We start from the raw sequence: 12,170 nt of genomic DNA, 5'->3' as shown, positions 1-12,170 counted from the left end.
CGAGACTCGGCCGGTTAGGTTTTTGGTTGGTGTTGTATTAAGACTTATGTCGTGTTACGCTGCCTGTTGGGGGCTTTATTAAGTTAAAGCCGGACGCATCTGGCATCTTCGTTCTAAAGAAACAAATAACGTTTGAACGTACGGGGTATACCTTTGTATCATAGCTAGGAGGCAGAATTGTTTTTTTTCTCTCTCTTCAAATTCGAACATAATTCCCGTGCAAGTACTCTCTCCGTTTTAAAATAAGTGTCTCGACTTTAATACAACTTTGTATTAAAGTTAATATAAAGTTTCCCGCAAAAAAATTAGTACAAAATCGAGACACTTATTTTGAGACCGAGGGATTATATTACAAGACACGGTATCGGATATTCATAGGCGTGGACGAGCACGCATGATCACGGAATCCATAGGCGTTGCTTCGCTTTGAGATATGGGATGCATGCGTTTTTTTTTGGGCGTCTGCGGTAGCTTATTTAATGTGTAATCACGGACCGAAGCAGTGACGTTTGTAAGGCGTGAGGCAACGGACGTGCACCCAGACGGCGTCCTGGTTCTGTACCAACATGTGCCTAAGGTACGTCTGCAAGCTGGTTTCTATTCGGCGCCTTAAGCGCCCATTACAGGTGTTCTCGCAAACGGGCGCACACCCACCCTCCATGCTGGGCCGGCCCATCTGCCTATTTGTTATTTTGTTTTCAAAACGCAAAAAAGAACGCACGCGGTGACTCGAACTGAAGACATCCTGGTTAACAGTACTACGCACTAACCACTACACCAATCAACCCCACATGAACCTTTGCTCTATTCCCGACTTTTCTTCTTGGTAGCCTTCGTTTCCTTTTTCTTTTCCCTCTTTTTCGTATTTTTTTCTTCCTCCTGGTTCTACAAACTTTTGGAAAACTCGTGATTTAATTTAAAATAGATGGACTTTTTCTCAAATTTGAACAAAATTTTATGAACTTTTTTCAAATGCGATGAACTTTTTCCAAATTTGATGAACTATATTTCAACTTCGATGAACTTTTTTCAAATTTGATGAACTTTTACAAATTCGATAAACTTTTTTCAAATTCGATGAACTTTTTTCATATCCGATGAACTTTTTTACAAATTCGATGAACTTTTTTTCTACATCTCACAAAATAGATGAACTTTTGCTTCAGATTCGATGAACTTTTTTCAAATTCTATGAACTGTTTTCAAATTTGATGAACTTTTTTTAATTTCATGAACTCTTATTCAACTTTGATGAACTTTTTTAAAATCCGGTGAACTTTTTTTTCAAATTCTGTGAAGTTTTTCCCAATTTGATGAACTTTTCTTCAAATTCGATGGTCTTTTTTCAAAATGGATGAAATTTTTTCACTAACTTTTTTCAAAATTGATGAACGTTTTTGAGTTTGTGAACTTTTCTTCAAATATGACGAGTGTTTTCAAATTCACGACATTTTTTAGAATAATTCAAATATAACAGACGGTATTATGCAAATAAATAGCGCGGCCATGCTGTCCATATACGCTTGTCACTGTTTTTTGTCACTAATGTCGCTTGGCTATAGTGGTTGGCTAAACTCAGAGAAAAAGGCACTGGCCTGAATTCGAATCCAGGAAACGCACTTTTTTGCAATTTTCGACCTCGCTGCGATCCTCCTTCATAGGCCAGCCCAACAAGGTGCGGCCGTGTGCGCCAGCGAGCTGTTCGGGCGCATAAGGCGCCGAACAGGAGCTCTCCGTCTGCAAGGGGTAAACGGATTGTAACGTCCAGCCGTGACAGCAGCACGCGGTGGAAGTCGAGTGGGCTCAGCCCGCCAACCTCTCCCCCCGCACGGGCCGCACAGTCTATGTCAATCTCTCAAATCCCAGAAATCGATCCCAGCAAGAAACGTAGCTGCAACATAATTAAAAAAAACATAGCTGCAACAGATAGAGAACGCGAACCAGGGTCCAGACCGCCTATGTCGGCCACGCGCGAATCAAAGATGTTTTGTGATGTGGATGCGGGGGCAACTAGAGTGGGATCTGGCTTTTGGGTGAGATCATTGAGATCAATTTTCAAAAAGGTTATGAAACATATTCAAAATCTCTAAATTTCGCAGACATACACACATGCACGTTTGATGTACCAACTAAAAAAAGTTCAGCTGCTAGTTCGCCCAGCACTCACAGAAACCGAAAAGGAAAAAACATATCAAACGTACTACTCACACAGAGCCGACAGAATTCACAGTCGGCTGTCTTTTCAGTGTCTCTAAATGTAGATCAAGTATTTATCTGGTTCTTGTTCGAACTGTAGTCATAAAGCGTCGGTATCTTGTCAAAAAAAAATTCTGAATATGATTTGGACCCCCTCAAAAAAGGAATATGATTTGGACTGTCTAAAAATCTGAATTTTCATAACGCGGGAACCTGCTCAAAGAATAGAAGCACTCCTAAGCTGCGCATCTAGTAATATTCGCCGTCACTACAAATCCAAAGAGGCGGCAGCAAACAAACCTGTCAACCAAATCCATTGCCTCCTGCCTCCGTCGTTGCCATAGGTCTGAAGCTTCTCGCACCGTGCGGCGCCCCAAAGGGATTGACTATACGTTTCTTTTTTACCTAAAATAAACGGCAGGGGCCGATGCTTATCCGTCACGGGCACGCCGTTGATGGGCCGGAACGCATGGTCCGCATTCCTGATGTGCCGTGGGCCGGATTCTGTACCACCGAAATCTATGCCCGTTTGGCCGTCATCACGCCGTCATATTAAATGGCACCGTAAACGGAAGCATCACGGTACGCTACTGTTTGACGATAGGTACAGTTGCCTTTTTCTACGCTCGCACTTAATGCTCCTACTGCCGCCTGGCCGTTCCATTGGGCCACATAGCGGGAGTAGGCGAGCCCGTCCTCTCTATCGGCCACTCTCGACACGGTATCCCCTTTTTAGAATCCTATAAGTTCATGAATGCTCGCAAGTATGCAGTAAAACCATCCGAAAGGGGGGAAACGCATCCTCAGTAGTAGTAGGTTCGAGTTTAGTTAGGGATTCAGGTGAACTCCACGATGCCACCCCGCTCCTCCAAAAGCCACCAGTACTAGTACGTCCTTTGGTGTGGCCATCATCTTGAAAATCCGTGCAATGTGGTGGTCACTCGCCGTCGGGCGCAACTGCAAAGGAGGTCAAGCAACGGAACACGGTGCATCCAAAGGCAGCGTCTGCAGCAGCAGCAGCAAGGCTTTAGCTACCCCCGGGCGGCCGCCTTTGGTTCCTCCCCACGATAAAAGCCATGCATACTACTACTCCAAAGAGACAAGGAAACCAAAGGAGAGGCCTAAGAAAGAAGGAAAGCGGCGAGCCAAAGCTGAGGCCATGTATAAAGCGAGGCGAGGGCGAGATAATCTAAGAAGTGGGGAATCTCGCCGGGAGCTGCCATAGCCAATCCGCTGGACCTGGTGCCGACGCCGCCCGCCGCGACGGCCGGAAACTTGCCTGGACGAGCGATGCTTTTGACCGGCTTCTCTCGCACCTGGCCGGCCGGCACATGCATGCAGGTGCATATGGATATGGCACTGGCCATGGTAAAAGACGACAAGGGCATCCAATGCAACTATGACGGGGCATGTCTTTAGCTTGTCGTTGGGCCGCGTGCAGGTTTTCGTGTCGCCGCGAGGAATGTGTTCTGCACGTGCTGAAGCGCGGTTTTTGTTATGGTAGATAGAAACGGTGGGTCGTGCATGCACAAATTAAGTTAGCGCGGCGCTGACACTTGCATACACGTGATGCGTTCCTTTTCGTTTTGTTACTTTTTTTTTATGACCAGTTGAGGTTAAAAAAAATTGTCTCTCCAGAGGAAAAGATAACATGCGAGACGGGTTGCAATGAACATGCGCACATAATCAAATCTCAGCTTAACAGGAATTTAAGACGCAAATAGTACTACTAGTCAATAATACTTCTGAAGCAAGCATACATCTTTGGGTTACATAACTCGAACTGCAAACTTGATGAAAGGAACGGAAATAATAAAACGGTAAACATAGCTAGTCATCATCGATCAGACGGACGGACGGTCCCAAATGGGAAATGACAACCAAATCTAAAACGGGAAGAGACAAAACTAGTAAGCATGCACTCGAGGAGGATTTCTTTGCATTCTACTTTCTTCTTCTTCTTATGATGATGATGTCGACTGCAGGACACGGACACCCTTTGTTGCTTCTGCTCATCGCCGCCGCCATGGCCTTCCTACACCTCAGTGCCTGCAAATCGATGCACATGATACATGGTTAGAGACCGGGGCATCTAACGCCGAGTCAAGGGGGCATGAATGGATCTGATAGTTTACAAGAAATTTTCGTATGGCGTGGCGCTACCGGAGTCCCTCGGTGCGTTGCACCTGAAGCACTCCTGCCTGCTGGCGAAGTTGTGCTCGTTGCATCCAGACCTACACAGAGCCAGCAGAAATACAACACCTTTAGCACAAAGCAAAATACTTAGGGAATAAGAACATGCATGGAACAGCCAGCTGCGGTCTTGTACTCAAAGACGACCTACATCTAATTGCTTATCTATTAATTAAACGACAGTCCTGTCGGTCAGTGGCACCTACCGGGAAACTCAAAGTTGTACCAAGCATGCATCAATTAATATGAATCGAAGGGAGTACCTACTTGTTTACATTACAAGCATGATCAGTTTTTTTTTCTTCTGTCTATTGCTACTTGTTTTCTCGTGCATTGTTATCTCCTTTTTATCAGGAAAAAAGGGACCCGGAAACAGGGGGGAGTGGCAGGGACAGAAGATATATATACTACTAGAAGCAAAGCAACGATAGGATAGGCCAAACTACAAACAAAGTATTGTACGGTGTCCGTACCATGTGCAGCATATCCAGACACAAGGAGTAGTAAAAATGATTTTTCTACTGTCTACGCATAGTTTAACGTTAAGTCTTAACTACATGAATGAAGCTACCCAAATGAAGGACAGGACAGGACAGTGTTTAAGCAACACGCACCTGGTGCAAATCCAGTCGCCAGACTTCCAGCCAGGGCGGCTGGCACGACCACCGGCCGCGCCGGCTCCCATGCCACCGACAGCGCCGAAGCCGAAGCCCCTTGAGCGTGACATGTCACCATCAAAGCCACCAGCGCCACCATTGACGGCAGCTTCCTCCTTGAAGGCAGCACACTTGAAGCAGCTGGAGCGGCTGGCGAAGTTGTGCGCCCCGCAGGTGCAGTACCAGTCGCCCGGGCGGACGTCAGAGCCGGCACCAAAGCCGGTACCAAAGGAGGAACCACCCACGCCACGGCCGCCAAAGTTGGCGTAGTCACCACCAAGAGCGCCACCGACGCTGCCACGGTCAGCGGCACTGCGTGGCTCGCCGCAGCGCTGGCATAGGTCCCGGCGACTGAAGTTGAGGTGCTGGCAGGACCTGCAGTCCCAGTCTCCTGGCTTCCTGTTCATCTTGCCTGCAATGCCAAATGGATAGTCAGTCAGATACAAGGTGGTATGATCAAACTGAATAACAAAAACAACACACTTGAACAAGCCCAAGTTTGATCTAGTGTCTCGACCCAGTCAAGAAACATAATCCAACCAAAAATATGTGGCGAGGTGTTTGGACAGACTGGCAGAGGAAGCTAATTACCGAAGAAAAAGCTTGGATGCTGTGCTGCTGAGCTCCAAGATGAGAAGTGTTGTAGTGTTGTGAGGTGAAATGGTGATGCAGCAAGGTGCGTATGTGCAGTGGTATTTATAGCGCGTTTGGAGGGGATGCTGAAACTGAGGGTGAGCTATCCTTGTGCCTTTGATTCTAGGTGCGCTTTGGCCCGCGAAGAACAAGGGAATCGCGTAAAACTAGAAAGAAGAGGGGAGTTAAAGAAAAGAAAAGAAGAGAAAGCCATTAAAGGGCAAAAGAATTATAAGGAGTTTGAATGCCTCCTTTAACCTGCATCTGTGCCTGCCTTGGAAACATCTTTTGAGACATGGGGTGGAGGGAAGTGCACTTGCGCGCATTCTTGTGCTTAGGAAATTTAACATGCACTGTTACTGGTTTTTGTTGCATACTGACTACTCCCTCCGTCCGATAATGTAAGACGTATTTTGACACTACACTAGTGTAAAAAAAACATTTTACATTATGGGACGGAGGGAGTATAATATTTTCAACTTTGATGCATCCAGAAGCAAAGGTGGGAAATGGCAAGAGTAGAGTAATATGGAATTTCAGGACAACATCGGCACACCACTGAAAGTGAAACCAAAAAATGCTAATGGATAAATGGAAGTGTTCGACACTAGTTTCAGACCACACTTTTAGTCAAGGATTTCTTTAAATAACACAAACAAGGGAGTTAAACCATTGACAGTTCAAATAAAACTTAGCAAGGAGGAATTATATCAGAATTCATAATTATAACCCCCTTTTTTCTATCAGTACAACTTGAGTCAAAAGTTATTGTCTCATAAGAACACAGTTCCACAAAACTGATGCAACTAACATTTCACAAACTAAAACATGAAAAGGACTATACATCTTCAGGTCTGATTCGCACTGTTGGGTAATGCTTTTATTGGGCAAGGAGCAGGTCATTGCTAGAGACATCTAATGGTTTCAAAACCTGTGAGGTTTTTGGGTACGTATGTCACATAATAACAAAAAGGCACAGCTGTAATTTGAGTACGTAACCAACAGCAGTTTTTGTAAGGTAGAAATGAACAATTTTAGACCAAAGGAAAAGAACAATTTTCGATTGTACTCCATGGTTATTGTTCCACTCTTCCAGGATAATTCAGACTGGATATGTACCGCCTTATAAATAATCTGTGTTTAACCAGGGCAGCGAAAGTACTTTTAGAGCAAGAATGGATACGATTTAGTTGGACAAGGTTGAGGTCATTGGTCTAACTGCTCCGTGACAGGATTTCCTGTCAGACCATTGTCCCAGGGAAGACACATCACCCTCTTTTCTACCTGATTCTGAAGCCATAAGCTGTATCTACGATAAGGAATGTAAATTCTAATTAACTATGCCTAATAATGCAGAAGATCACACTCGGCTGAGCAAATGTGGAACTTGATGCTCCAGTACTATCCACACACGTGTGGCGGAATACTGCATGTACAGGATCAATTCTAGAGTAAGCATATAAACCTAAAATCAGCATTTATTTGATCCTAACAGAACAAGTATAGGTCTATATGAGGTGTCAAGAATGGTGGATTGGAGGCTATCATTCTGAACTTGTGCTATATTTTCTGCTATGCTACTATTGATTCTTGCCACTAAAAAAGGCAATTCACATCGCTATTATTCGACACTAACTTTGCTGTCTTTTACTAGCAATAATTGATAAAAGCCCATAGAATCCATTCCAACCAACATCACATCAGACTTAATGCTATCTATTTCATTTATTTTGGTGTCTGTAAGTCTGTATCTGTTTCTGTCTAGCATTCCACGACAATGGACTAGCTAAGATTGAGATAAGAAGGAACAAACATGAATGTGGTGACTGTGTAGCAGTAGCACCGAGTGAATATTCAAGACAATGGAAGGAGAAAAAGGAGCATAAAGCTTTCATCAACTTAAGGATGTAAGAATCAACATGATGTGCAAGTGATAAAAAGAATACCAATAATACCGGAATTTTAAAATGCTAAACTTCTTTTCTTCAGAGAAAAGATCTTACATTGGAGAAAATTTATAATTCTATTTCATATAATGGGAAGTGACAGAGAAACCAACACTAGAGAAATTTAACAAACGAGAAACTTCTGTTCTTCAGAGAGAAAACCTTCCAGTGGAGATGATTTATGATTCAGTTTCATATATTGAAGGACTGATGCACATAAAAACATGTGGAACATATTTGCTCGCTTAATAACTCACATTTCATTTTATTTTATTTTCCTTAGGGGTGGGGATGAGGGGAGGAGCATCTTCAGACCTTTCGGGAATTCATTCATGCACCATTTCTATTTGGGCCTTGTGGTTCCTCGCTTAAGGACAAGTTGTCATTTGGAATATAAGACCTCAAAACATAGGAAAAGGAAAAAAACACGGGATTTGAGATGTCATGTATCCTGAGGAAAACTTTAAAATCGTCATTTGCGTCTGGCTTAATAGTAAAGCAAAAGAAAGATACCCCAAGACAAGGTACGTACAACTGCTGGGTTGGGGACATGATCAATAGAACCTGGCTAGATCTGTGCTGGGATAGTGGCTCTCACTCCTAACCAGTTCCGAGGTCAATGTACTTGGACCAATCAAATAAATCTTGTCATCGAAAGAAATCCTATAACAATCCTATCCTTCTAAATTCCTATGTTTTCCCTTTTGTACCAAACGGGCCCTAAGAGGCTACGATAACACACCCTTGTCATGTATACATAAATGGCCCTCTAAATATATCCATAACAGAGGTGCACTTTTGTCTAATCCAAATGCAAAGGATGTGGACAGATAGTTGCATTGCTAGATAAAATCATGATAGTGATATGAGATAAGTGAAAAAAAAAGTATCACTTTAAATCAAGACATAAGACAAATGGATTGCTACGCTGTAAGTGCTGAGCACTAGACTTTATCTTTTTCGTTCAAAGAGCAGGACTTGAGAGGATATTTTCGAACACAGAGAAAGATGGCATCATCATATAATTAGCCCTCCACGCACATACCGAGATGAAAATGATTAATGGAATAAAGCAAAGAGGAGCAGGGCTGATAAATAACTGGTGAGAATGTATGAATATCAATGAAGATAGACTGAAATCAACAGAGTGGTAGTCCTCGAGGGTAGCCTTGACCACCCTCTTTAGAATTCTTTTCACCTTTCTTTTATTTTAAGTTGTGTTTTGCATCTTTGTTGCAGTTTCCCTCGCCCTTTACTTGCTGTGCTCATCCTTGAGGCTTTACATTAGTGCATTTACTTTTGCTTTTTATCTAAATGTTTCTCTCTTATGCTGGCAGTGTACTAGTAGTCTAGTACTGGTACTGCTGATAGTAGATGCTTGGAGCCCACATATAGGTTTCAAAACCATAGGATGATATGGCTTCTCTTCCATTCCATTCTCTTGGGTCAAGTGAAAGTGGAAGCAAATACATATCATGGAGTCGTTGGGAAAAAAACTGATGGGGCAAAAGCTAGCTTGGATTCTCTCCTAGGGAAGTGCTTCCATGCATGACCATGACCGAACTCCAAAGGAAGTGAGATCACTTGATAGCCCCTAACATGCTTTGATTCTTTGCTTTTGCACATCCAAGAAGAACAGCTCAAGCTTTTTAGCTTTCGTGTTACCAAGCGTAGTAAAACTATGATCAAGACTGCTTGGAATGCAGACAACCTTCAACAGCCCTACACTACGTGTTGTTGAGTGGTGGAACCAACACATGACTGAGCTTTAAAATAACAGGGAAAAAAACTCTGCATTCGACTGTTCAGCAGGATGTGAATTAATAGTTTTAATATATATCCAATGGGGTATAATTTTTAGCAGGTGTTGACACTAATTGAGTCCTAGGAAAAGTACATATCACCATTAAATTAAAATACGCACTATTAACTATTAACATCCTGGGAAAATAAATATGCACTATTATATTATTGTCGTTGGTGAAATGAAAATGATATTACTAAATAAATTATATGTTCTAACTCCATAATTTATTTGTTATTAATATATTCATGTACTTTCCATATCTAAACTTACATATATTTTCAAACCGAGGGACAGCGTTAAATTATACATAGTCACATGATATAACATACTAGTACTAGTCAAACAGTCATAAACAATAGTACTATGCTGCCCCAAGGCATATAAATTTCCAGTCGGTATGCTCTTGTTCCTATGAAATGAATCATTAGCTGCGCTTAGATGCAAGTATCTAGGACTCTAGGATTCCAAAGATAGTGATGCAATTTTGGTGGAGCACAATTCTTTCCATCTAGTCATGTACTCATGTGTGGTGTGTGCATGGTTCGCTTTTGAGAGGCCTGCGCCCTGGCCCACGTAGCAATGAGTCGGCACACGGATGGGCCGCACTACCTAAGACAAAGAGCAACACTATAGTGCACACACTTTAATTATATTGGTGCAGGTTGGAATGCATGCAAGCAGAACGCCATGAGTACCAAGCATGTGTGGTGTGTTGATGGAGCTCACTTGGACTCCTGTAGTTCCTTGACTCGGTGACGTAATCGGACCTCGACAAGGTGAAAGCTAGGCTGGCCGGCTTTCTTGTATGCGCTCGATGCGGTGCCGGTGCACTGCGTTGCATATCAATGAGCTGCGCTAAAGATCTGCTTCGCTTTAAGGTTGGCCCGTCGGGAACATCGAGACAATATGCGGTGAGGTGGTTTTAATCAAGTTTAGATGATGCTGGGATAGTGCACGAAATGATTCGATGGTGCCGTTGATGATGTGCATGGGAGATGCAGAGGCTTCATTACCATACCAAAGATGCAAACAGACAACTCTCGGAGATCAAACAAGCCGAGCCACCGGTGTTGAAAACACGAGATGGTTTGGAGCATGCAACTGAGGTTCGTCCCTCGGAGGAACGAGTCAAGAATAGATATGATTTATTTTTACAGTAAAAAAAAGAGACAAGAATATAACAAGCTGTGTGCTGTGCTCTGCGAGCAGAAGGATTGCTGCAGTGGTCACACAACCCTCGAATCCAGAATCATCCCCACACCACCACACTGACACCGACCGTATCGGCGGCGAACCAACGCACCACCCCGCCCCCACCAATCATCCCCGCCTGGAAACAGATGCCAAGCCACCTGTCGACTGATCAACGGAAGCACAAATCTCGAGGACAGGCACCCGCCCTCAAGCCCTACGGCGCGAACGAGACGGCCACGTGACTCGACGGAGAGAGGAGGCGACAGGGAGAGGCCAAAACCGCCGCAACGTATCTACCGCCGAGTTCCCATCTCTCGATCCGTCTCGTCGTCTCTACCGATCGATCCATCTCCACGACGAGGAAACGGAAAGGGAACTAACGCACGCATCCTCAAATACGAAACAGGAAACAAAATCCAACCCAAACCATGCGTGATCTGACGAGACGAACATTCTAAAGGAGCGGCGGCGACGGGTCACGCACCTGATCGAGGAGACGCTCCGGCGACGATCCGGGAGCGAGTACAATCTCGTCGGGAGATCGAGGAGGGGGAGGAGCGAGAAAGATTAAAACTGCTCAAGGGAGAGGAGATTTAAGGAGAGAATTAAAACCTGCCTCTTTATGTTGGGATTTCTTTCGGATTTTGGGATTTGTGTGCTCGCGGCGGCACGGCACGGGACCGACGTCGAGGCGGGTCAAAGGGTCCAGGCCCACCTGTCGGTGCGGTGGGCTGGACGTGGCTGCCAAGTGTCCAACTCCAATCCCTTCGAGGCTATAACTGACATGTGGGGACATTGTTGCGCGTTCAGACTCGATTATCCCGTCGTTATCTCAGCCGTCTAATCTGACGATTGACTGACGCCGCTGATGGTCGTGGGCTGATATAGGCCAAAATCACATATTTAACTTCTTTAAAAAGTTCAGCACCATATGATCCTATTTAGAAAGTTTTTCATTATCTAAGACCATAATAAGTGCCACACGTGTAGCAGAAACACACGACAACTTCGAACCTTTTTATGGCAATTTTAATTGTCAAGCATGGCAACTTCTTTTTCGGATGGCAAGTTTTTTTTACGTTTGCTTTTTTTTCAGATGTCAACTTTAGTTGTAAAATGTGTCATCATTTTTTTTCTTTTGCTAAAGTCATCCATAGTACAAGGGCGAGCATCGTAGTCAATGGTGTTTGCCCTTGGTCCATATGCTCGGTGAGTCGTTGTTGACCGCTTTGATATAGACAAGGTACTAACGTTACAAGGATGGGCGTTTGCCCAAATACCCCGACGCCATCTCCGGTGTTTGCCCACATGCCCAATCGCCAAGACTATCGATGTTTGCTTCCCAAATGGTAAGTGGTTGTGGGGCTGTGAGTGCCACCCACCAACCAACGCCTTCTTCTTTCCCCTTCCCCACCCAATTGACCTACTCCTCTTTGTTTGGGGGTGGGTTCCTCTTTCTCCTCCAATCCCTCTCAGATCCACATGATTGAAGCCAATCTTCGTGATCATTTTGAGCAAGGTTCATCCATAGAGGCAATCTCCTCA

General features: G+C 44.1%; 1 protein-coding gene across 3 annotated transcripts; it reads right to left on the bottom strand.

Annotated features, from left to right (window-relative positions):
- Positions 1 to 3,904: 3,904 nt before the first annotated feature.
- On the bottom strand, positions 3,905 to 11,262 carry LOC119323849 (RNA-binding protein cabeza-like). Of its 3 annotated transcripts, none has more exons than XM_037597556.1 (4): positions 11,110 to 11,262; positions 5,004 to 5,457; positions 4,332 to 4,430; positions 3,905 to 4,245 (listed from the first exon to the last, which is right to left on the bottom strand). In XM_037597556.1, exons 2-4 carry the CDS (start codon positions 5,450 to 5,452, stop codon positions 4,239 to 4,241), a joined length of 555 nt encoding a protein of 184 aa, XP_037453453.1. In that variant the 5' UTR covers positions 5,453 to 5,457; positions 11,110 to 11,262; the 3' UTR covers positions 3,905 to 4,238. The 3 variants fall into 3 exon arrangements, with proteins under 3 accessions (XP_037453453.1, XP_037453452.1, XP_037453455.1); XM_037597555.1 differs by lacking the exon at positions 11,110 to 11,262 and adding an exon at positions 5,637 to 5,784; XM_037597558.1 differs by lacking the exon at positions 11,110 to 11,262 and adding an exon at positions 5,637 to 5,784 and having other exon boundaries at positions 4,360 to 4,430.
- Between the last annotated feature and the right edge of the window lie 908 nt (positions 11,263 to 12,170).

Source organism: Triticum dicoccoides, chromosome 6B, assembly GCF_002162155.2.
Source record: "Triticum dicoccoides isolate Atlit2015 ecotype Zavitan chromosome 6B, WEW_v2.0, whole genome shotgun sequence".
Classification (NCBI taxonomy): Eukaryota; Viridiplantae; Streptophyta; class Magnoliopsida; order Poales; family Poaceae; genus Triticum; species Triticum dicoccoides.
The sequence above is the reverse complement of the archived record's forward strand: the minus strand, read 5'-3'. Positions and strand labels throughout refer to the sequence as shown.